At 36.0% G+C, this 23,617-nt stretch overlaps 2 protein-coding genes across 4 annotated transcripts in view; one reads left to right on the plus strand and one right to left on the minus strand.

The window, feature by feature from the left end:
* Positions 1-295: 295 nt before the first annotated feature.
* LOC144645385 (uncharacterized) lies at positions 296-17,150 on the minus strand. Of its 3 annotated transcripts, XM_078504954.1 has the most exons (4): positions 17,046-17,150; positions 16,827-16,874; positions 4,341-4,432; positions 296-3,397 (listed from the first exon to the last, which is right to left on the minus strand). In XM_078504954.1, the coding sequence occupies exon 4, from the start codon at positions 3,172-3,174 to the stop codon at positions 2,152-2,154; it is 1,023 nt and encodes a 340-aa protein (XP_078361080.1). In that variant the 5' UTR covers positions 3,175-3,397; positions 4,341-4,432; positions 16,827-16,874; positions 17,046-17,150; the 3' UTR covers positions 296-2,151. The 3 variants fall into 3 exon arrangements, with proteins under 3 accessions (XP_078361080.1, XP_078361081.1, XP_078361082.1); XM_078504955.1 differs by lacking the exons at positions 16,827-16,874; positions 17,046-17,150 and adding an exon at positions 7,557-7,578; XM_078504956.1 differs by lacking the exons at positions 16,827-16,874; positions 17,046-17,150 and having other exon boundaries at positions 4,341-4,445.
* The window catches only part of LOC144645874 (uncharacterized), a 29,889-nt gene continuing 18,819 nt past the window's right edge, over positions 12,548-23,617 (plus strand). The window contains exons 1-4 of the mRNA XM_078505401.1: positions 12,548-12,788; positions 15,518-15,785; positions 20,111-20,700; positions 21,615-21,709. Of these exons, the coding sequence (XP_078361527.1) occupies positions 20,143-20,700; positions 21,615-21,709 (653 nt within the window). The 5' untranslated portion in view covers positions 12,548-12,788; positions 15,518-15,785; positions 20,111-20,142. The remainder of the gene's footprint in view (positions 12,789-15,517; positions 15,786-20,110; positions 20,701-21,614; positions 21,710-23,617) is intronic.

Raw genomic sequence — 23,617 nt, forward strand, 5'->3', positions numbered from 1 at the left:
TAATTAAGTTTTGATGTGTTCTGGATTGCTTAATGATCTTGGCAAACCGTGAGCAACGGTTAGCTCTAGTTAGATAGTGGTGCTAACATAAATTACTGAAATATAAAAAATATACTGTACACGAAAACTGACCATGTCCATTGACAGGATAAAAATAAATAATTTCTGGTGTTCTGGATTTCTTAAGACTGTATTTTAAATGACTGTTCCTCAGTCTGACCCTTCATCATATCAAAAAAAAAAAAAGACTGACGAGGAAATTTTCATGAAAAAGAATTTAATGATTATAAGAAGTTAATTGCCTCCATTATTACAAATGAAAGAAAATTTGTCAACTGAATACAATACTTCACAATATTAATGCTTCTACTTAGTAATCAACTTAGCCAATGATTAGTAACTCGTAAGGTCTCATGATAAAGCACTCTGAGTGGTGACGAAAGCGTAAATTCAGACCTTGCTTGTTTTTCCCTTAGTTTAATAACTACTTGTAGACAGGTATAAAAAAAAATTCGGTTTTGTTAGCATTGACAAGATCCGCTTTGTAAATAAATATCAATAGAGATAGGTTTGACTGTTCATTTGACTATCAGACAACTTTTGTATTACAGAAAAAAAATTAATCATCACTCTATCCACAAGTTTAAGCCGCACCCCGACACCATTTTTCACCTAATTCCTATATTGGCAGTTTTTTATGAAATAAGTACAATAGGTACCTTTTTTGGTCGAATATTGCTTCTTAAATTAGTGAATAACGCCACCGCTGGGAAGTAAAATGACGTATTCTGTTATATGCTTCCTGCAGTACAAGTGCTATGCTTGAATTGATTAGGGGCATCAAAACTATAACTGGATACCACTATCCCTAGGAGAAACTGCCACTTTCAGAGGCCTTGTCAAATAACACTCATGCAGTGTATATATTGTTATCGAATAATGAACAATTATTCTGCGAAATCGCGCGGAATTTCGCCTGATACCTAGCCGGTGAGGCCGTAGGCCGAGCTGGCTAAAATCAGGCAACATACCGCAAGACTGAGCAGGATAATTGTTTTATTATTCAACAAACTGTCGACGAAACAAATTTTGCAGAACAAAAGTGTTATTATGCAGCGCTTTATAAGATATCTTCGCAACCTACGTATATCCGAGGATATATGTTATGTACGGATGACAAATGTCAATAACATTTTGACCATATATGGGCAGCGCGCGCATTAGTTGAATAAAACGAATAATAAGGACATATAACGAGCTCTCTAATTGGCACTTTTTTTCACTCTATCTTGTGAAAAGGCAACCTTAAGGGTTCTTTAAGTAACTGATCATGACTGACTGATTTTCAGCTGGAAGCTAAATAAACTTGAAAAGCTGACGTTTCGAGTGTTTGCCATTCGCTGGAGCAAAGTGCAAGTATACTCTGCTCCGACGAAAGGCTCACACTCAAAGGGTCAGTTTTTCAAAATTCACTACGGCGTTTATTTACCTTTATCAACTTCCAGCTGATAATCGACTTAATGTAATTTAAGTTAGGTCATGTTACATATGTTAGGTTTATTTTATAAAAAAAAGGAAATGAGTAAAAGTTTAGTACATAACCTTATGTAAAACGGAGTCTAGGAGAATAGTTATCAAGGAAATGATATGGGGCGCGTGTTTACAACGCCTGATGCAAATACGAAAGGGATTTTTGGCAGTTTTTGTAAAACCAAAGTAGAAGGTGATTGATAATTAAAAGAGTGCCGGCTGTTGAATTCAAATTGCTTTCTTCCCGGTTTTATCGGGTTTTCTAAAAAACAAGCGGCCGGCCGTTTCCTGATTCTGTTTTATTTTTTATATAAAGCCAACAAAATGCAATGATCAGTCATAATCCGTATATAAATATATATGCAGCCTGTCACAAGACGAAAGCACAGCCAATTAAAACGCACATATAAAGTGACTAAATGTCTAAAAAAGTGAATTACCAAAAGTCCTTTTGCATTGTACGTGTGTTAACCTACGCCTGCTGCTCGAGCTCGAGTTACAAGTTATTTACAAGTTATTAAGTGTATATTAGTTTCATAGTGATGCTTTACGATTTTAAACTTGGAATTCTCACTTTCATACCCATAGTATGCAAGGAAATAACTGCACATTTTCGTGGTTCTATCCAGTGACCATCATCTCTTGCTCGGTCTCTCTTTCTATTGTGGCTTGTCTAGTGTAACACAATATGGCGCCCTTGACGGCTTTCCTGTACTTGGGATGTCTCCACGCATAAATGTAAGCATCCATTGCCACCTTGAGAAGCATGATCATGTCACTTACACGAAGTGCAATACTAATGTTGAGTAGGAATTCGTAAGACATGGGCTTCTTGTAGAGGAAGATGTAAAATGTTACAATGTGCGGGAAAAGGGAAAATAACAAAAGGGCAGAGAGAAAAAGTGCCACGACGGTCAGTTGCCTCTGGTGCCTTGTCTCGTTCTTATTCTCGTGTGCCATGTGCGGGGGCTGACAGATTGAGCGACTGATTTTGCTCTGTTGTCGGATCGCTTTAGACTTTTGCGCGAATTTTCGGAACGATTTGTAAAGGAAGACGTGCGCCACAGTAAGCAAAACACCTACAACGGTGGGATGCAGGTGCAGATTAATCTTGAAGAAGATTTCTTTCGGGATTTTCGTAAACTGCAAGCAGCTGAATATTGAGAAGTAGACGAAGCAACAAGTTACAGATCCTAGGACCCGTTTCTTCGTGAAAAATCTCCTGTATTTGTGAGGGAAGGTAATGGCGATGTATTGAGTTGTTGTCAAAGCCAGTACCAGAAGGAAGGACGAACTCAACATGACGAGTGAAACGAACGCACCAGTTTGGAACAGGTATTCAAAATATTTGCCGGGCGATAGGGTCTTGTAGAAATAACAGGCAAAATAGTATGCTGCAAAGAATGGCTCCACGACCAAACCTGTGACGAGATCGACAAGAGCCAAGCTGATGATAAAGTAGGTGACTGGGGTACGAAATGCTTTGAAGGGATCTTTGTAGATTGCCACAAGGAGAAGCGAGTTGCTCACCACGGTTAAAGGTGACAAGAAGGAGAGCAGGAAGGCTGATATGTACAGAGTAGTGAGGTATGAACTGTAATCCTCTTGTTCTAGCGACGTATTGGACAAGGTCAAGTTTGACATTTCTGTGCCGATCAAAATAGACGTTGGAAAAGAAACTTGTACAGTTCGATTTATTAGAGACAGGAATTGGTTCTTCTTCTTGCCCTGTTCAACTTTTCATGTCCATAGACTCCAGTATCTTCGTAAACGCAAACTCAAATAATGTTCGTTTTGACTTCTGACTTCTTTTTTTCTTTTGAGTTCTGTATTCACCTCTAGGATTAATATATGGATTCTGTCCAACCTGTCGGGAACGAAAAAAACAACAACAAATATTGAGAGTTACCAGTAGAATTAGCTAACCCTGCGAAAAATTGTGCACAGAAGGAGATGCGTTGCTTTCAAGTGCCAAATGTTACATTGATACAGCATTTACTACTGAAATACTGCATGTAAATGCTACGTAATTCCAATTTGCAATGCTTGAGTCACTTTTTTAAATGGAAACTTTGGTTTAAATTAAAACTTCGATTTACTTCTTTCTCTAAGCAAATTTGTGGCAAATTAAATCTCCTTGTATAGATTAACTCTAAAGGTGCATTTCATTTTGTTTGGCAACTTATACTAAAGGGTTTATAAAAGGAGAATTTCGGAAGTGCAATAACTGAGGTTAAGAGGAGAATAAAACTAATTTTAATTAGTAACTTAAAAGTTACTAACACCGCCAAACAGACTATCCCTCACGATATGATATTGACTTAGCGTCTGATGCCAAGATTATTTCAGTTGAAAAACATTTCGATGAAAGGTTCTCTACTACAGAACAGTCGGTCGAGTTCGGTGTCCCTAGCTAGACTCAACATTATTTACATTGCTAGAACTAGTTCGCAGTTTTTCATTTAATTTATTAGACATGTGCCATTTACTTCCCAACTAGTTAAAGTTAATTATTTATCCTCCAGAATCTTTATGAGTATTGAATTAAAATCATGATATAATTATTCTGCACTTTAAAAAGTGTATTTGCAACGATTATTTTCCCTCAAGTCTTTACTAAATGCAGGGATCCGAAGATTTTACTGTACAATATCAACTTTCTTCTTCGATATTATTAGTCCTTCCGCGACCGACGCTTATCGAATGTCAAAACGCCGATCGTCATTTTTGAGCAGGCTTTAATCTAATGAACGTCTATTTTGACTTTTCTGAAATCATAAACCAAAAAAATATCTATATAATGCTCTTACTTGCCATAAGTTCTTGTAAATGAAGTTAGATGACTTTGTTCTCTTCTTTGTTAACGATGTTTAGACATAAAAGGATCACTCTTGGTCTCCGGCTGAAAAGATGAAAAGAACGAGAATCAAACGTCGACTTTGTGATTAAAAGTAGGCCGTGCAGCACGATTACTGAAACTAATAAACTTATTTATATTCCCACTTAATATTTTTAATTTGTTTTTGACTTAATTTGGCGTAAGTTATAATTAAAACACCATTAGATGCCATTAATGTCATTTATAAAATGAAGATCACTGATTAAATCAGATTAAATACGTGCTTAAGTTGAAACAGTATGCAAATGAAACAGTGCCATCCCCACTTGGCGGTTAGGTGTTTTACGTTCTTCGCTTACAATGATGTATTTTTTCGAAACTGTGGCAACAAGGTTAGCAAAATCTATGGAACAGTTCAGCTTACTGCATGCGCAATTCAAAGCATCACAAAGCATCAATTGTTGTTGAGTCAATAAAACCTTTGCTAGCTAGTACCTATACCAGACATAAACGCAAACTGAAAATAGTCTGGCTGTCAATTTGAATGGTGTACATGCTATAACCAAAATATATTAACAGTATTTTAATGTACTTAGAAAAATGGACGCAAAAGCGTCAATATCTCTTGTATATCAGAAACAAAAGCACTTCGGTTTGATTACTGAAACTAATAAACTTATTTATATTCCCACTTAATATTTTTAATTTGTTTTTGACTTAATTTGGCGTAAGTTATAATTAAAACACCATTAGATGCCATTAATGTCATTTATAAAATGAAGATCACTGATTAAATCAGATTAAATACGTGCTTAAGTTGAAACAGTATGCAAATGAAACAGTGCCATCCCCACTTGGCGGTTAGGTGTTTTACGTTCTTCGCTTACAATGATGTATTTTTTCGAAACTGTGGCAACAAGGTTAGCAAAATCTATGGAACAGTTCAGCTTACTGCATGCGCAATTCAAAGCATCACAAAGCATCAATTGTTGTTGAGTCAATAAAACCTTTGCTAGCTAGTACCTATACCAGACATAAACGCAAACTGAAAATAGTCTGGCTGTCAATTTGAATGGTGTACATGCTATAACCAAAATATATTAACAGTATTTTAATGTACTTAGAAAAATGGACGCAAAAGCGTCAATATCTCTTGTATATCAGAAACAAAAGCACTTCGGTTTGATTTTATAGCGATAAGAATATATTTTTATGCACGTTCTTCTAGGTTAGTGTTTTATTGTTAATTTACGTTATAATACAATATGTCTTTGCAAACGCCTTCATTTTTTGAATGTATAGATGGCACAGAGATCAAATAATATGTAAGCTATGATTTATCGTTATTTTTAGGGCAACGTCTCGTGTTTTAATAATAAAGTTTACATTCGGATGGAGTACTCTGACATAAAAAAAATCCGCAAGCAAACCGGAGTGGAACTAACTGCAAGTTCGACTCCGGTCAAACGACAGAAATAATAATTAAAAAAACAAAAACAAAAACAAAACCAAAGGTTCTCATTTTTCAGTGTTCAAATTAGATATATTACCGGTACCTTGATGGTTTACTAAGTTTTTTGAGAAAAATAAAAACAGGGAAATGCGGACTTTTCGGCGCCCTTTGTCAAAGCATTTTGATTCGGATACGGAGCATTTAAAAAGTAAAAATACTTGTTTATCCAAGGAAATGGAAATATCTATCCTTGCTCGTACTTACACTTCAATATGAACGAAATTTCCCGAAATAGAAAGAAAAGCTGCCTAAGACGTTTAACCACTGACAAACCGCAGGCACACTGGAGTGCTTGGGTTCCAGTCTACCAGCGGACTTCTGATTTTAGAGTATCCATACATGTCACGACCTTCTTTTTCGTTATTCAAAGTGGCTGAAAAAAATTCAGTTTTATTCTCTTACTTGCATGCCATGTTCGATAAGGGCAAAAACGTCGATAACAAAAGTAAAGACTGCGAACATTCGTCATGTATATAATTTGAGTTCTCCACCAATCACGACAGCCATAAATGAAACAACCATGTAATGACGTTTATCATTTGGCGTGCAGTACGCGATTTATCCGGACTTCCTTAACCCAAAGTGCAAATATCAAATGGCTTATGTGCGGAAAGTAATGTAGATAAGCAAAGAAATATTGGTACTGATTTTTTACTGGATTGAGTGGCACGTACTCTTCAGATCTGGAGGTAGTAATAATTGGATTTCATCTAAGACCAGCAGTTTTATTCTTAAAAGGAGTATTTTTTTTAACGTTAAAATAATGATTTAAAGCAAAATGGATATTTCTGTAGGTCATTGGAAACACACAAAAATTAATATTGGTTTCATGTGCGGAAAGTACTTAATAAATGACAGAAACCTATTAGGAAGCGAGGATAGCTAGCGATGACAAAAAATGAAAAATGAAATAAAATGTGGCGAATAAACTTCAAATCGCCATAAGCGCACAGTTTCAGTTTGTCGGCTTAGATCCGTCTTATTTATGCAAAAATCTCGTTGAAACTTTTCATTCTTTAAGATAGTATATCATTTAGTCCTTTTTTATAAAATAGAATTTCATGAATTGAGAGGATAGTATCGTGTTGATTTAAGGTTGGAGCAAAGTCAACATGGCGACAGGGCACCTTTAACTTTGAACATGTTTAGCTAAGAAATTTACACATTTGACCAATAAAAATTTCCAAGAGCAAAGCCAAGTCCTGCTTTTGAAGTTTTGTTTGTAAAGAAATAAGTTCTACAACTCAAATTGTCGAATTTTCCATTTTTATTCCAAATGACAATGATTTTTTTAACGAAACAACCAAGTCAATAATAGTAAAACAAATATACATGTCAGATTTTTTTGCTTAGTATACTGTGCACGTCATGAGCGGACAATTAAAATGTCGTCTTCTTTCAAAATACATTCCGTGTATTTTAAGTTTATCATTATTAAGCAAAAGCGAGGAATAATTTTAAAATGAAAAAGGGTTTGATCAAAAAGTTCAATTCTTTTGATGAGATCCTCTTTTTCCAATAAAATAATTAGGAGGATAAAAAGCTACCCGAGTATGAATCGACCAAAACGGGCACTTTGTTGCCTGTATATAAATCAGCCATGAAAAACTGGAAACATTTGTGTCGTATTATAAACTGAAGAAACTGAAATTGAGTTAAAAAAAAAACCCTTACCTTCTTACAGTTTCAAACTGTGAGTTTTTAAACGAGAAAGAGTTGTAAATTGACGTATGGGTAATGTTTTTACGAAGCACTGAACGCCTTCATCACTGATTTCAATTGTTAACGCCTTGCAAGAAAATCTTGACAGAATTAACTCCAGTCGGTTAACCATCAAAATATGACTATTAATAAATGCAGGTGAATGCGCATTCGTAATTAAGTTTGCTTTCATGTCGTCTATGCTTATCAAACAATCTATTCTTAGGAGTGGCAGTTCCGTTTCCCTTTTTTGTTCAAAGTTAAAATCTTCAAACTTCCTTGTTGCATAGAAAAAGGATTGGTTGGTATGTTCCGGGGCTCTGTAGCTGTTAAAAAATAATCAGCTGATCTGCCTGGAAGGAAAATCAGTCTAAATCAAGTTCTGGATACATAGCCTCTATTTACTGAGTGTAAAGTCTACTAATGACTTTCCTCTCAGCGAGCGTTTTTGGCTTTTATAATTAACCTGTGTGATTGTTGTAGTTTGAGACAAATTTCAGGTCAAAATGATTTTAAACTAATTTGATTTGTATTTTTTTTTGTTACAGATTTATTACAATGATTGTTAAGCAACGAAAATACAAATCAAACTAGTTTAAAATCATTTTGACATAAAATTATTTTTGACCTACAACATTTGCAGAGTCGGGTATTGTTTCATCCATAATTACAGTTCAGACAGCAAACTGTCTTACAATTGTCTTTTGTTTCACAATTACAAAAGAATCTAAAAGTCGTCTTCCATTTCTTGCTACATGCTTTCTAACGTTGTTAAAATGAGGCGCCAAAAAGTCTCACGTGACATTTTAGCCCAAAATGTTAAAAACCCATTCATTAGTGTTTATCGCCTTCCTCTCACCAAGTACCTACAGCAGAGCTAAAAATAATCACATATATCTTGAATCACGCAGAAACTACATCAAGAAGGTAAAGAAAAATAATGAATTCGCTGCCTCGTACCCAGGCACCTCTCTTTCTGCCCTTGATCCTTTGCGCTCTTGAATTTTTAAGCTCAGTCGCAAATCCTTGCATACGAGATGGTCGGTATTGGAAGAAGGTTAATTGATTACTGATTATTGTAATAACGACCAACTTTTCGGATTGTAACGAGAATTTACTGATACAGCAAGATGAATTTCATCATCTTTAAATGCATATTCATACGATATGCAACATGGGTTTAGTATAGTATTTATGGTGTGCAACTATTTCTGTAAGCATATGAGCTGTATTTTCTTAGGGAACAAAATTTAACGCCGTTGAGAAGCGCAAAAAAAAACTAACCTTTCAAGAATATTTAAAACTTGATTTTTAAAACAAAAATGCTAGTGTTAAAAAGATCTACGGCAGAGGACTTCAGATCTAAAGCAAGGCCGCTACCGATAAACTAAGTTAAAAAACATCGCTTTTACATTGTACCTAAAGCAAGACGCTAAAATCAAACAGATTACAAAACTGGGAACTGACACTCTTTTGCTTTAAATCTCTCTAGCTAAAATATTCACTAACAGAAGAAGAAGATATATACAGAGTTATCATAAAATGTAATTATATGTCAGAATACACTCGCACAATAATCCATAACCTACCAAGTGAATGTTGTTACTTCTTTAAGTACGTGAGCGCGGAACTGACCTGTTACGAAAGAAATTGTCCTGCGTTTAATTGAAATCGAACTTCTATTTTTCTCGCCCGGGGAGGCTAGCCTATCTGACTCGCTTCTAATCTCTTGTTGGCATATCCCGCCAGTTATTAAATTCACCTTGCCACCACAAAGATAACAACAAAAACCTGTTGAAATTAATTTTAACGACAAAACTAACACTAAAAGCTAATCGAGTCCTGAAAGGGTTTCCCCCGGTGTTGTATGTAATAATTGACACCTGTCTGTCATGAATGAAAGCGTTTACGTACATGCAACTGACAAATTCTAAAGAAATAAACGGATATTAAAACATCAATGAAAGAATCGGCAATTTTAAGAAAAAACACATTAAATCCTCGAAGAAAGAATAAGATACAATAATTCGCTTGAAATTTGAGAAAACTACTCGTATATAAAGCATAAGTACAACATACAGAATCGAACGGAGATTTTCCTTAATGCGATGTAATATTCATGTGCAATATTTAAGACTCCCGGCTCGTTTTTAGTGATTCAATTTTTAATCTGCATTAATTATCAAGCGACAAAAAACGAATTACTTACGGACGTTGACTAAAGTAGTTTGTTGGCGGTTTGTTTAGTATACATTGAAGATAAATACTTTTTATTTTCTCAACAATATAAGATAAATTACAGCTCATTCTTTTTTCTAAATTTATGGTTTTGTATATAATAGAATGTCGTGAGGGCTTACAAAATGTCGGCAAAGCAATTAATGGTCTTCTTTTTAATTTTTCTACAGGAGACAAGGATTTTTGCAAAGTGTAAAAGATCTCACAAATGCGTTTGATTTTGATCTGTTTACAGACCGGCCGACTGGCTTTGTTTATCAGGAAAACCACAAATCGTTATCATAGTTATGGACAACATGTCTTTTGTTACAAAAAATAGTTTCAGTCTCGTACTAAGACCTTACTTAGACCTGAATATCACGATTTTGGTCATTCTTTTGCTTTAATTAGAATTAAAAAACAGAAGTAAATAACCTACTTGTAGACCTATCGGTAAGGAAAACAGTGCGTGAAAAGAAAATATTTTATCTTGCGCCCGCAAGCGGTAGTTTTAAAACCTGTCTGATCGATTCTGTCAGATATATTTATCGGCTATATACTCGCGTCCTAGTTATATAATACAAATCCTTCAAGCTTTAAATTTATGTATCCCCTAGGGGTCTTTTTCGAAAGTTAATGTTTATTATTTCGATTGAATCCGGGTTGGTAATCTGAGATAATCTTGCCATCACCATGCAACAATGTTCTAAATTTATTCATTTCCTTTGTTTCAGAAAAGAATAGAGAGGCATTTTCTCTTAGAAAGGGAATCAAAAGTTTAAAACTACTACAATTGGAAATTGAAATGTTTCTACTTCCCACAGTTAAGGCCGTGGGAGTATTGAGAGGACTTCTTAAATCTCTATAAACAATTGTTTAGAACTTTAGCGTGCACTATCTGACTCGTCCCCAGTCGTCTTTTGAGTCCGTCTTAAGTTGACTGCTCAACACGGAGGGAATCATGGGAAGGAAGAGAAGAAGCGAAGGAGCCTTTCTTCCTTCCCATCATCCTTCGCGTCTTGCAATTTTCGCATAAGAGACGACTGGGGACGAGTCAGGTGCACTATCGAGTTGTGGCGCACGCGGGAAGTTTAGAGAGTACGAAAGAAGCGTAAGAGTTGCTCGAGGTGATACGAGAGCAACTCTTCCTTCTGAACGTATAAACCAGATGTTTTATAACATTACCCGTGTATTAAATGTACTTCAAAACTCGCGAAGCAACTTGCTCACGCTTTCGGTGTGCACTATTGGATTTTGGTACACGCTTGCGTATATTGAATTCACAGCCTATCAGCGTGCCTTAAGGATGTTCGCGCTAATAGCTCACTTTGAAAAAGAGTGATAGCCTGGGTCGAGAATATCCGCGCGAGCGTCTATGGGATTGTTTGGGGGGAAAGCGCCAAATTCAAACATGGCGCCGGAGCACAATAGCTGCGCATGCTGTGGTCTTTTGTGTCGGAATGTTAATAAGAACTCTGATGTCACTTTTCTCGGGATACCGCGAGAGAAAATCCTACGCCAGAATTATATACGTTTGATACGTAACGTTAATTTAAAATTTTACTGGGAAAATGCTTGCATTTGCTGATTTTCCCAGCTCATTGGAGCGGCGGTAGCCCAGGCGTCTTTTACAAAGGATTTGAAAAGGAGCCTTTAAATTGATATGAATTCAAAGCAAAAGTGTTTTTTTTAAACGGATTTTTAAGTGTAAACCATTTTTCTGAGGATATCAGTGGATTGAGGTATTATTGGGGGATTAACGATCGGCGGGACCGTGGTCACAAAGAACATATTAAACAAACCATCTAGTATTCATTAAACTAATTAATTCGTATCGTATTTTGTTATTATTCCACTATACAGTTCCTGCCAGCTGTAATCACAAAGACCATGAAATTTCTTTGGAAGCTAGTACAGTTAACATGCATGAACAAATGCATCATCTAACACCGCACTTGGGAAAAATGATAGATATCGACCTCGCCCGATTTTAGCTTCGTTATAATTTGCATTAATTGGTTTCAATTGAAGCCGTTTTTTTCTCTCTCTCTTGTTTAAAATGAGAGATTCTTTGCAAAAAATTATATAACTCTTCTTTATAACTGTGATTTTGTAAGGCATGGGTGCTCCCACAATAGATATTGCACAGCTTGACGTCAGCTTTTACGTGGTGAGTCATTGATTAGCTGTAAGATAAAACAGAAAAGCCCTCTGTTTCATTCGAAATCAGTTGAGACAAACTGCTGCGTACGTAACATCAATGTGGCCAGAATAGAAATGATTTAACTATACACATTGTGTATTCAATCTGTTAACGTTTTAAGATACTTTGATTAAAAAAGGGACTAGTATGTGATGTAAGCTATTTTCGATTTCTAACTGTGTAACGCAGAAAAGAAGAAATTGTCTAAAACTTTGATGACTGGTTTGATGCGTTTTTCCATTTCTAGTATATGACGTAGTTATTTGTTATTGTATCAAGGACGATTACAGATGCAGTTCCTACCATTTATCCAAAACATTGAAAGCAAAATAATTCTTGATGTGACTTGTTGTTGAAATATTTTTTTACGATTTTCTTAAGAACGAACATCAACCTTTTTGATCCGATATGCAAATCTGTCATCATTTTTCATTTAAAGAAATTAACATTTTGCTTTAATATATGTTCTATTTAATAAAAGTTTCCCATTGACAATAACACCACGCAAAAATACGTCGATGGCCTTGCCTTGTCCCCGCTTGTTTTTAAGGTAAATATTCATTGTTTCATTTCAGTCATAAACAGACCTGTATTCAAAGCAATAGTCACTGGAATTGTTGATGCGTTGCCATAGATGATAACGATACAAAATGTCATAACAACGATTATACTGTGAATGATACCCTATGGTGCTCACGAGCGGTGCACAATACAAAAAAGAATTCAGCCGTCAGCAGGCTTTGCTTGTGATTACCTTTAACCTGCTCCGGTCGTAAATCTGTAAGGTAAGTAGGATCATTTGCCTTAATCTTTTTTCTTTATAAAAGATAACTCGGATTTTTGGGGTCACTATATATGAAGAAACACCAAAGATACGTTTTCTCGATGAGGTTTTGAGCAAACCGTTTTGTGCAGCCTGTTTTGACATTTTTATTCATTTCAGCGTTTAAAATTCATAGTGAAGATCTGTTCTCTGTCGTATCAAATTATTTTTGAAAAACTGGATATAAAATGCCTGATTTTAAAACAAGGAGTTTCAATTTGAAATTTCTGGGTTTATTTTAACCTGAGCGGTTGAATTTTTCGGTCGGGGCTGCGAAAATTATCTATGTTTTTATCGATTATAATTATTTTCACCTCCGCGATCATTGAATTGCTAGAAACTTGTAGTCTTTTTAATATATTTCTATGTTTGAAAGTCGCCGAAAAATGCAGGTTTCTGTCAATACAGTGAATTAAACAAACGACAGCTGAAGTCGAAAATATATTAAAAACTTTCTGTTTCTTCGATTGGTAACTGTCTTACTTTTACAATAATAAATGCAAAATAGGAATAATCAATCTTCAATACATCCATTCATTACAAAACGACAATTTAGGTTCTCCAGCCATGTCATGACAAGATTTCATAAAACATGTAAAATTTCTAGTGGCTATTGCAATTGTACCGAGGTAGTTTTTCAGTGTTACAGTTTGATGGTTTCAACGTATAAAACCTTGGTTAGGTTTATGGCGTTAACATGCTTGCTTCACTGCAAGTAATTAGGCAAACACCAGGCTACATCTCTGCTAATTTGCTCCAGGCGTGAATATAAAATCAAGTCTCGTGTTGCGATGTTATTTCACACTAAAAACTGGTTTGCAAAAACCTGCTCTAAATGTAGTATTAATTTATTTCTACAAAATAAACTTTAGCATCCAACTGTTTTTCAAGTGTTTTAAACTCCCGGATTACAATAGTCATCTTTGTAGGTAGAAACTTAAGAGCTTTCACACAGGAAAAAATACGGATATTTTAAGCGTTAGCTAGAGTTAAGAGGCTTTACACACGTAACATTCACGTGTCTACGTGCGAAATCATTCAAATGAAAAATAATTTGAAATGCATGGAGATGGATCTGTAGGTGAAACTCTTTTTTTCGTATGAATGGTTTCGCACGTAGGCGAAACCATTCCATTTAGAAACAGAGGGAAAGGGTAACTCGGAAATGGCCTATTTACAGGAGCGTTAATTTACTATAATAACGGATTGTGAGCGTTTAACAATAAGATCATGACTGAATGACACCTTCTCCTTACAATACCAAGGCTACATCCATGGGAAGATCTCAGCTGCAGCTTTCGTGTTTCTTGACGAAGCAATTTCTCTTAACGAACAGTTTGTTTGAGATTGTAAAAAATCTCGCACTTACACTAGTAGTTCAAGTCGTGAACCAGCTTTCCTTCTTATTCCTAACATCTTCTAAATCCTCTGTATAAAAGCTGAAATCCGCATGAATTCTCAAGCTAAAACTTTATTTCAAGACAAGCTTAGTTCTAGCTGACAACTTTTCTGTCAGAGTGCTTTTCTCTCTAAAACATTCCATAGCAAAGTAATATCTTGAAATAAAAACTTTGCACAAGTTAAACCGAGCTATATTTGAGATTTTATAATAAATTCTTTTTTGTTCTTACTGGCTCGAACAGCTGAGATCACCTATTTAACCCAAAACATGGATGTTTTATTTAGCTAGGTAAACAAAAATAATGGTTCCGTTACAACTGTAAGTCGAACTTAAACGGAAAGCAGGTCTTTCGCCTGAAACAGGCTTCTCTCTTCTCACATAATCTGCTTTGTGACATAAATAATAGCATATTTGTTAAGATATCGTGTTCCAAAGGAAATATAGTTCACTGATAATGTGTCAACAATATTTAACATGAAATGCCCGAGGGAAACAATTGCCCGAGGGAAAACATATTTTTTGAGAATCTTAATGTTCCGCTGAGGGCAATAGTGGGATTCGAGGAAAACAAAATTAACTGGTTTCTCGAGAGATCAGTCATAAATTTCTTTTTGAAATATCACAAGAAAGGCATGAGATTTATGTGCGACAGAATATTCATTATTGTAAAATATCATGTGACTCCAAAGTAGGTAATGAGAGTTTTCGCTTTTTGGGAATAATTCCAGCTATATAACAATAAAGTTTAAAATTGAAACTATTTTGCATGCATTCGGTATCTGATAAAGTTTGTTTTCCTTGCTCCAGTTAATATCACAAATGTTTCAGTATTTAAAGTCATTTTGTCCAGTTGCACTTCGCTTCTTTCCAAACTTAAGTTACAAATCATTTTTCATAAGAAATTGTGGCCTAATGCGAGTCCAACGTTGTTGAAACACCGTTTTTAGCAGTGAGTTGTTCTAGAAAGGAAAATGAAGCATGGAGCTCGGTGGAATAGTATAAGTAATATAGACATCTTAACCGTTTTGATATTTTTTGACAGGGTGTTTATTTTCATATCCGGTCGAACGCTTATTTCACTGAGAGCAGGTGGATATTTTAGCCCATCCTGTTTGATGTGCAAATTACCAAGCGAAAATTTTGACAATCGTCATAACAAAACACCAGGCATTAAGGGCACTATTAAAATTAACCAGCCGATCATGGCAAGACGTCTGTATCAATTAGAACAGAGCAGCAATATCTTTAAATACATTCATGATGTCATGCATCTCCTTTCTATTCGGTAGGCGTTTGTTGATCGTAAGCTTTGAAAGCTACAACTGGAGGACTGGATCTTTGGAACTGGGCCTTTTTATATGGTTTCTTCAGCTGTAACAGCATCCAAAAGGCTAAACCAGTAATACCAGTTTAATGAATCGGCGATCCCGTTCGGGAATTGCTTTTGGCATGTGAATCTACCACCTGAAAAGCTACCAAGCTGAATTTTGTAATTAAAATTTCAAGCTGTCTGCCAGAAAAAAAGTAAACGAGGAAGACAAACACTGCTTAAAAAAGGTAAGTGGTGTTTCAAACTTATAAAAGAAATTCTGCAAATATATCAGGTTTTATGCCTGGTTAAACTTTAGAATTAAATGCTTAAATCATAAACACTATTTAAGACCCACGCGTTTATGAGCTACCAAACTCAAGCATATGTTCTTTTACATCTTGACTTGGCATAAATTAAAACGCTCTTCGCTAAACAAAAAATATCCAAAAAATAAAAAAATTCGGGTTACATTTAACTGCGAAAAGGACATGAAAAACTTTTCGGCTATAGGCGTGCAATTGCAGTAACATTATACTAAATCGATAATTTTGCACTTTTCTGCTCAGATGAAGTTAATCATTTTAGACAAACATGCATTTGGCTGCATCTGAACCAACCTCGCATTCAAATAGTGTAAGCAAGATTAAAGAAACCTTAAAATCACGAATGCCGAATATAACGAACAAGTCGCTTACGAAATCAGACTGATTCTTTCTGTGAAAACAGTAACGGTATCGAGAACACGAAATTTAGACAACTCAGTTTTTGACATCGAGAAAGATGGTCAAATTGAGGTTTTTGCTATTAGATAGTGGTACGTAAAGTACATCATAATCCTGAAAAATTAGCCTGCAATGTTGGAGTAAATAAGTTAAACGTTAGACTGATAAACTATTGAGCCTATGTTGAACAAAGACCCCCTGGGAATAGTTTTCAATTGATGACAACAACGAACTCCATTTTATGTACCTTATTGTTACTTATTTTAAAGTTTTTTGTTATTTTTTATGTTAATTACGCTATTTTTGGCCAAATCGCGAAAATTAAGTCCCGCGAAATATGCCCGTTCCATTTTCGCGAAATTAAGTTCCCGCGAAAATAAGTAACAGGACCCCTGGGAATAGTTTTCAATTGATGTCAACAACGAACTCCGTTTTGTGTATCCTGAAAATTGACAAGTTCTCGTGACAAACTAAAATTCACTACCCTGAAACTACGAATTTCAATCGATGAAATTTCTTTCTCGTGGCTCACTCTACAAATAAATAATATTATACTTCACTAACCTGCAACAATGTGAATTACAGCGTAATCCTCGGGTATTTTTGATGTTTCTAAGACAAGACGCGGAATAATAAAATAATGACACTTTGTGGCGATCTAAAAGCTTAAAAGATCTAAGCTTTTTCAAACAGCAAAGGAAAACAATACAGAACACCGTTGTCAGGTGTACCATTTGTTATTATCGAGGTTAATGTAAAAGCCGAAGAAAAGATTTTGTTTACCTACTAAGGGGCAGTCACCGTAAGGTGGCGAAAATTTCACATGTTGATATGACCTAAAAATTTTTCTCAGAAAGCGGCTTCTTTTTATTAAAGAAGGAAACAAATGGCAATTAACACTCAAAATTCTTTCGATTAAAGGGACACTGTCGCGGGGATTTTCTGCTTTTCAGTAAAAAGGGCTAAAATTGGCGAAGTACTCTTGCTCGTCCACAAAATGCGCCTAGAACATCAAGAGGAAACTAAGGAGTACATTGTTGTTGAAGGAAGAGGGAGCTTTATTAGTTTCTAGCTGACTGTTTTATCAGGCCACCAGGGCAGAACTTGAAAAAGTGAGCCTAATTTTTTCAAGTTGAGATCTAAAGTTCCTGATGGCATCACAATAGAATCACTTGTTTATAGGTTCAGTACACTGGCATTGCAATTTTGTCAAAACCCTGACTACTTTAATTGAATTGAATTTTTGAATTGAAGGTCGTAACAGTGTCCCTTTAAACAACCAAAAATTATTTTTAAAGAACACAAAATAAAGCAATACAATAACGGTACAAGTGTGGTAACTATTATTCGTCGCTACATAAACAAAGAAAAAAAAATAGAATCTGCATTCGGTATGTCCACCTGCTATGCTAATTAGACTGTGCGGCGAAAATTTCACATGCTAAATTGCCTGGGAAAGAATGTTGTTTTGCTGCATATTTTTTCAATATAAAAAAAACAAATGGTATTGGTATGAGCTTTTTTGAAAAAACGGCTCTCGTTTCAGTCGAAATCATTACCCAAAAGTTGCTTTCCATTTTTTGCTGATCTCAAAAGCAAGAAACTTTTGTTTGTAATACGCCTTTTACCCTGAAAGTGGCTAAATACCGGAAACGTTCAGTATTTTATAGATTTGGTATTTTCACCATTTTTAGCTTTTTAAATGCCGATATTTCATAACGAAAAACAGGTATTTCCCAAATGATTTTTTTGAAGGCAGTAGAGATTGGTTTACAGTAGTTTTATTAAGTGTATTTTCGATTTAATCAAGTTTATTATATAAACTGCGGTTGTCTATTGGGATTTCGATCACCGAGAAAAACAGTATCTCGACGTATGTAAAATTACGATAATTTTTCACCAATCGCGTACTAACAAGTTCGCCATGTTTTAATGGTGAACGAGCCAAAGTTTATCGATATTAAGTGGAAACATCTTCAGATCTGACTCGGAAATCTTCGGTAATCTTCGGCAATCTTCCGAAATTTTATAAGTGCTACTTTTTTTAAAGAAAGTTATTAAAAAGTTTTGACGTTTATTGACAGTTTCTCTTCCGAGAAAAAAAAAAGAAAACAGTACTTTTTTGCAAAATCCATATTTTTTTCCAATTTGTTCGAGACATTTGGTGAATCTTTTGGAATTGCTTGAACCACGCTTTTCGTCACTGTTACTTAGCAACATGACCTGATCATGATGGTGACAATGACAACATGACACGATATTAACTTTCAGGGGTTCTCGACTTGCTTGTGTTGGTACACAGTCCATAGTACTCCTGTTCTCTGCTCTTGACTCTTCGACATCCGACCAAAAAACACACCAGGAAGGACGGATTCCTAGCATGCACTCTATTTTGGTTTTAGTAACCTTTCGATTGCTTCTAAGTGGACTTTATCTTCGACTGGTCAGAAACATTTTTGTCCTTTTAATTTCCTCTCTCCTTTTATTATCTCAAGACTTTTATTTGCTCACTTATGTCCAGGATTGAACGCAGGTATTGTTTAATGAGTACTTCATGTTTGACTGTGTTATTTGACATTTCTATATTACTTCATATTTGACAAATTTTGGTGTGTTTTGGTGAATTTTTATTAATAAGGACACTTTGTGATGCCTGTCATGAAGAACATGCATCTCATTAGCAGTCAATCCTGGACATATCTGTATTTGCTTGGAATACAGTAGAATCCTGATTTCTCGAGCCTCCAGGGGAAACAAAAAAACCGGGAGGCTCGAGAAATCGGGGGCAACATTACAGAGCAGTGCTATCCAACTGTTATCAAAGGGGTCCTGTTTAAAGTAACTGAAATATAACAATATAACAATTAAGCGTGAAGCTAAACGAGTTTGTCAATTCAAAGCAGAAAGGACTCTAAAGAGTAACTTGGCAGGGACAAAACGCTGCGTCAGACTAGCCACGAGCTTTGTAATTATCACAATAACTGTCAACTCGTTATTGTCAATTATCACTCGTGGTTTTGTGCAGTCGGGAGTTTGAGTGAGATGCTCGACGAGTTTGCCGATTGAAAGCAGAAAGGTCTCTGCAGAGTCCCTTGGCAGGGACGAAATAGCCAGCGTAGCTTGGCGTTCGCTCGTTTTCTCGCTCTCACTGACTGACTAGAACGCCAAGCTACGCTGGCTAGGACGAAAGTGCGACGACGTGCTGTGTGAGCTATTACCAACTCAGACTATCGAGACCATTCTGCCCCCTTAGTTGCTAGACTGGGCATCTTAGATATCTTCCAAGTCAATGCATTGCAAATAGCTAAATTTATGTTTTACTATCATAACCAATTATTGACCCCCGATGTTTCTCAATTTTTTTTCTACTAGTAGTTAAATACACAGTTATGATACAAGAATAGCCAAGTGTTATCGACCACATCACTGTCGTACAAATCTAAAGCAGTTTACAATACTTTTCCAGGGTCCAAAAATTTGGAATTCTCTACCAGAATCGATCACTGGTTCGAGTAGCTTTTCTTCTTTTAAGAAAAAAAATGATTAAATTTCTAATAAAATGAGTCTGAAATTGGCCTAGCTGCACATTCACAGCTAAATTACAAACTTATTGCTAACCCGAGGTGGCCTCCCCCATAAGCCTTGTGGTTTCTTGGAGGTCTCCTCGCCCTATCTTTTTAAGTTATTTTAATTTGTATGTTTAATTCTGAAGTGGCAAAAAAATGATGATGATGATGATGATCCACGAACTTTGTAATTATTACAGTAACTGTCAAATTCTTATTAAAAATGTGATTAAAAAGTCCCATTCCTAGAAAGCTATAAGTTTGTATTTATTTTCTTTGCAGTTTGAAGCTCCAAAAGAGCTGTCCCACAGAAAATGAAGCTAGCGCTGATCACATTTTTCATTGGTAACACTGTTATGCTTTGGAGGCCCGTTCTTCTAATGGACCCGGAAGGAGGAGCTAATTGTTCAGTTCCTAAAACTGGATTAACGGTATCGGTTCTTATTGATCCTCCGTACACGGAGTTTGAATCCGGAAAAGTGAAAGGCATATTGGGACTATACCTACACAAGATTATCAAGAATTGTTTTATTAAATCTCCCGAATGCCGATTATCCGCGAGTGTCTTCAGAATGAAGGTATTCAATGACACGGCGAGTTTCTTCTCGGACATAGAGGAAAATAAGACAGATCTTGCCTTCCCGATATCAAGCCCACGAAAGAAGAATATGAGTGATGAAAGCTACACAGGACCAAATATGCATTTCGAAGTATTCATAAAATCTGTAGAATATTCGCTAATTATGGACGTCAAGAATTTCAACCGAAAAATGAATGATATCGTCTTTGCAGCCTTGCTTGTAAGCGTCTGGCCCATAGTTGTGTTCACTCTTCTCATCGCTGGAATCTCAGGAATCTTTGTATGGATTCTGGTATGTACGACGGTGGTTCGCTATTCACAGCAGTCAAATGCAAAAATGACGTCCCCTTTCGGTTTTTTGGCGTCTCGAACTTTTTCAAGAATTTGACTCGAAAGTTTGCAAACTTTTGGAAGAAAATTGTTATAGAAATAGCACGATGATGGAAAATTTCATGATAGGAAACTCAGTGAAGACCAATTATCAAATTTCCAATCCATATGCGGCGTATAAACCTTAACTTTCCAGGGACGGTGTTAACTTCTGGATTAAAAGCGAAAGCTTTCCGAAAATTTAAGACTTTGTACGGAGAAGGTTGGAGTAGTTTTGGCGGGAATAAGCGCACGCGCGTGGCGTTTGACTGCTGTGTGGGTTTGCTAGGTTTCTGAGGCTCAAAAGGCTTCTTATTATTATGTCACATGCAATAATTTTACGTGACGTCATCATTGCTTACGTCTCGAACGCAGAATTATCCCCATTTTTAAAATGCAGATGTCTCAACTAGGAATTACAAGACACGGTGACCTAATGGTTAATAATGGTAATAGGACTGACTGGAGTCCAATTCGGTCTGTAATCATACGAGTGATTAACAAAATCGGACGACCGCGAAGTGGGAGTCCTATTTGTTTAATCACGAGTATGATTACAGACAGAATTGGACGACACGAAGTCCTGTTACCAATTAATTAAAACTATAACAAAATTTGAGAAAGAAACAAACATTTGGTTGAATGGTCTTTATGAATACTCAAAAACATAACAGTCTACTTAACAAATGTACAACAACAGCGCGCGCAAAATGACGCGTACTGTCCAATTACACAGGCATGACGTAGAGATCGAAGATGGTGACAGTAAAGAAATGAAGACGGCTGATTTAACGATTAGTACAGGAAATTTAAAAGTCTTTATCTGTTTTCTTTCAGGAAACATACTTTAATGAAGAGGAATTCCCTCGTTCATTTACTAAAGGCTCGTACGAAGGATTTTGGTGGGCCTTTGTCTCCATGACTACAGTCGGGTAAGAGAAATGCACAACTTAAGAGCTTGGTCGAATGTACTTTCAGTAACTGATATTAGCCGGTTCATATGTAAGTTTTTTTAATAGCACGGCATTTTTAAGCAATATATATAGAGAAAAAGGATATGCGATCGAGAGCTCTGTTTGACGTTGCACTCATTTGTCGAGGGCTACTTTATCAAATACAGAGACTCTGATTGAGGTACATTTGACCACCAAAGGTGACGAAATCTGACGATATACACTAAACAAATATCTCCTTAGCAAAGGTGGGTGAAACCGCCACCTACTAAATCGATACTAAAATCGTAAATAAAACACTAAAGCACAAATATATTCTTGGTTTTCACATGACGTCATCAAAATTCTCAAATCCAGAATCGCAAGACCCCTGAGTTTTTATCCTTCACTGGCTATTAGACGTCCTAAATTTATATCTTGTTGAAGATTTTTAGCTCGATAGCATTCGCCGTCTTTAAGATAGAACATTTTGAATTTCGTAGTTTCACGCCACACTAGATCAAAGATGGCCTCCAGAAGGCTGTCACGTATACTTAAAAAAAAGTGATTCATCTTGTTGTGATTTTTGCAATCTGAATAGTTGAGGTTTTGTGAGAAGTGTTTATCTGAATGTCTTCTTGTTCATGAAGGTGATCTGACCGCTTTTTGTAGCAGAAGTGAATGCCAGATGTTTTTGTTGATTTCCGGCCACCATGTTGCAGCCCAAGCTGGGCTCCAACATGGCGTTCTATACTGTTCTCTAAATTTGCGTGAAACATCAGTTTTGATGGATAACTCGAGTACGGAATACCGTACAGACCCGAGACTTGGAAAAGTAGTTACTATATAGTAGTTTTCTTCAACCTGTAATATTCTTGATATTTTTTACTAAATAGTTTTAGTTTTGTTTTTTCGCGGCGTGAGAGTGAAAACCAGCTATAGGTAAACTGCGACTGTTATCCAGAAGCGGGCGGAAGGGAAGGAGGCGAATAATTGTATAATTCACTAAGAGCGAAGCGATGTGAACAGTGTGACGGTGCGCATCCAAAAGGGGCGAGTGCCATGTAAAGCACGCTTTAGAACTAAATCCCAAAATCGCATAATTGGTTGGAGACGAAGTACGCTCCATACCTTACACGCCTTAGCCTGGTGGCCACTGCTTTCAGAAATGAATTCCATTATTATGTTGTCTTACCAGTTTCTTTTTTGTCATGAAATGTAAGATTTATGTTCTCTTTTGCCTTTTTTCAAAAAGTGAAGATTGTTGTTACCTTATTAGATCGCTAGCGGATAATAAGCGTTAGTCTAGATCACTATCTCATACAGTGGAACCCCGATTTAACGATATGCCAAGGAAGCAGTAGAATAATATCGTTATATCGAGGAATCGTTATATCGAAACTTCCGATATAACGATATGGCCGTAAAATAACCGAAAATATCGTTATATCGGGGAAAACCTAACAAGTACTTTTTACTGCATATCAGAGAAGGATGAAGAGAATAATTTTGATAAGAAGGCTTAGAACACAGTATCATTTTCGTATATCATCGGACAAAGCTGTTTTTAGACACGTTAGAGATGACTCGATTACCGTAATGCTATTGCATTAAATTCGATGTTCTGCAAATAAAATGTGACGGTGTACTGATAATATCGTTATATCAGGAGGATTTTACGTTCGGTCCGCTAAATTCTCATCGGTATATCGGGAATATCGTTATATCGAAGATCGTTATATCGGGGTTCCGTCCCATACATTTTACTGTAACTTTTGCCGGGACATAGAATATTTAATAATTGTTTTATTATTCATTCAAATTATTTCCAGAGCTCCAAATACACAAAATGAATTTAATAGGGTTTTGACAGTACGTAGGCAAAGTACACAAATACACAACAACGTT

The sequence above is a fragment of the Oculina patagonica genome, chromosome 3, assembly GCF_052425735.1.
Source record: "Oculina patagonica isolate OP01 chromosome 3, crgOcupat, whole genome shotgun sequence".
Taxonomy (NCBI): domain Eukaryota; kingdom Metazoa; phylum Cnidaria; class Anthozoa; order Scleractinia; family Oculinidae; genus Oculina; species Oculina patagonica.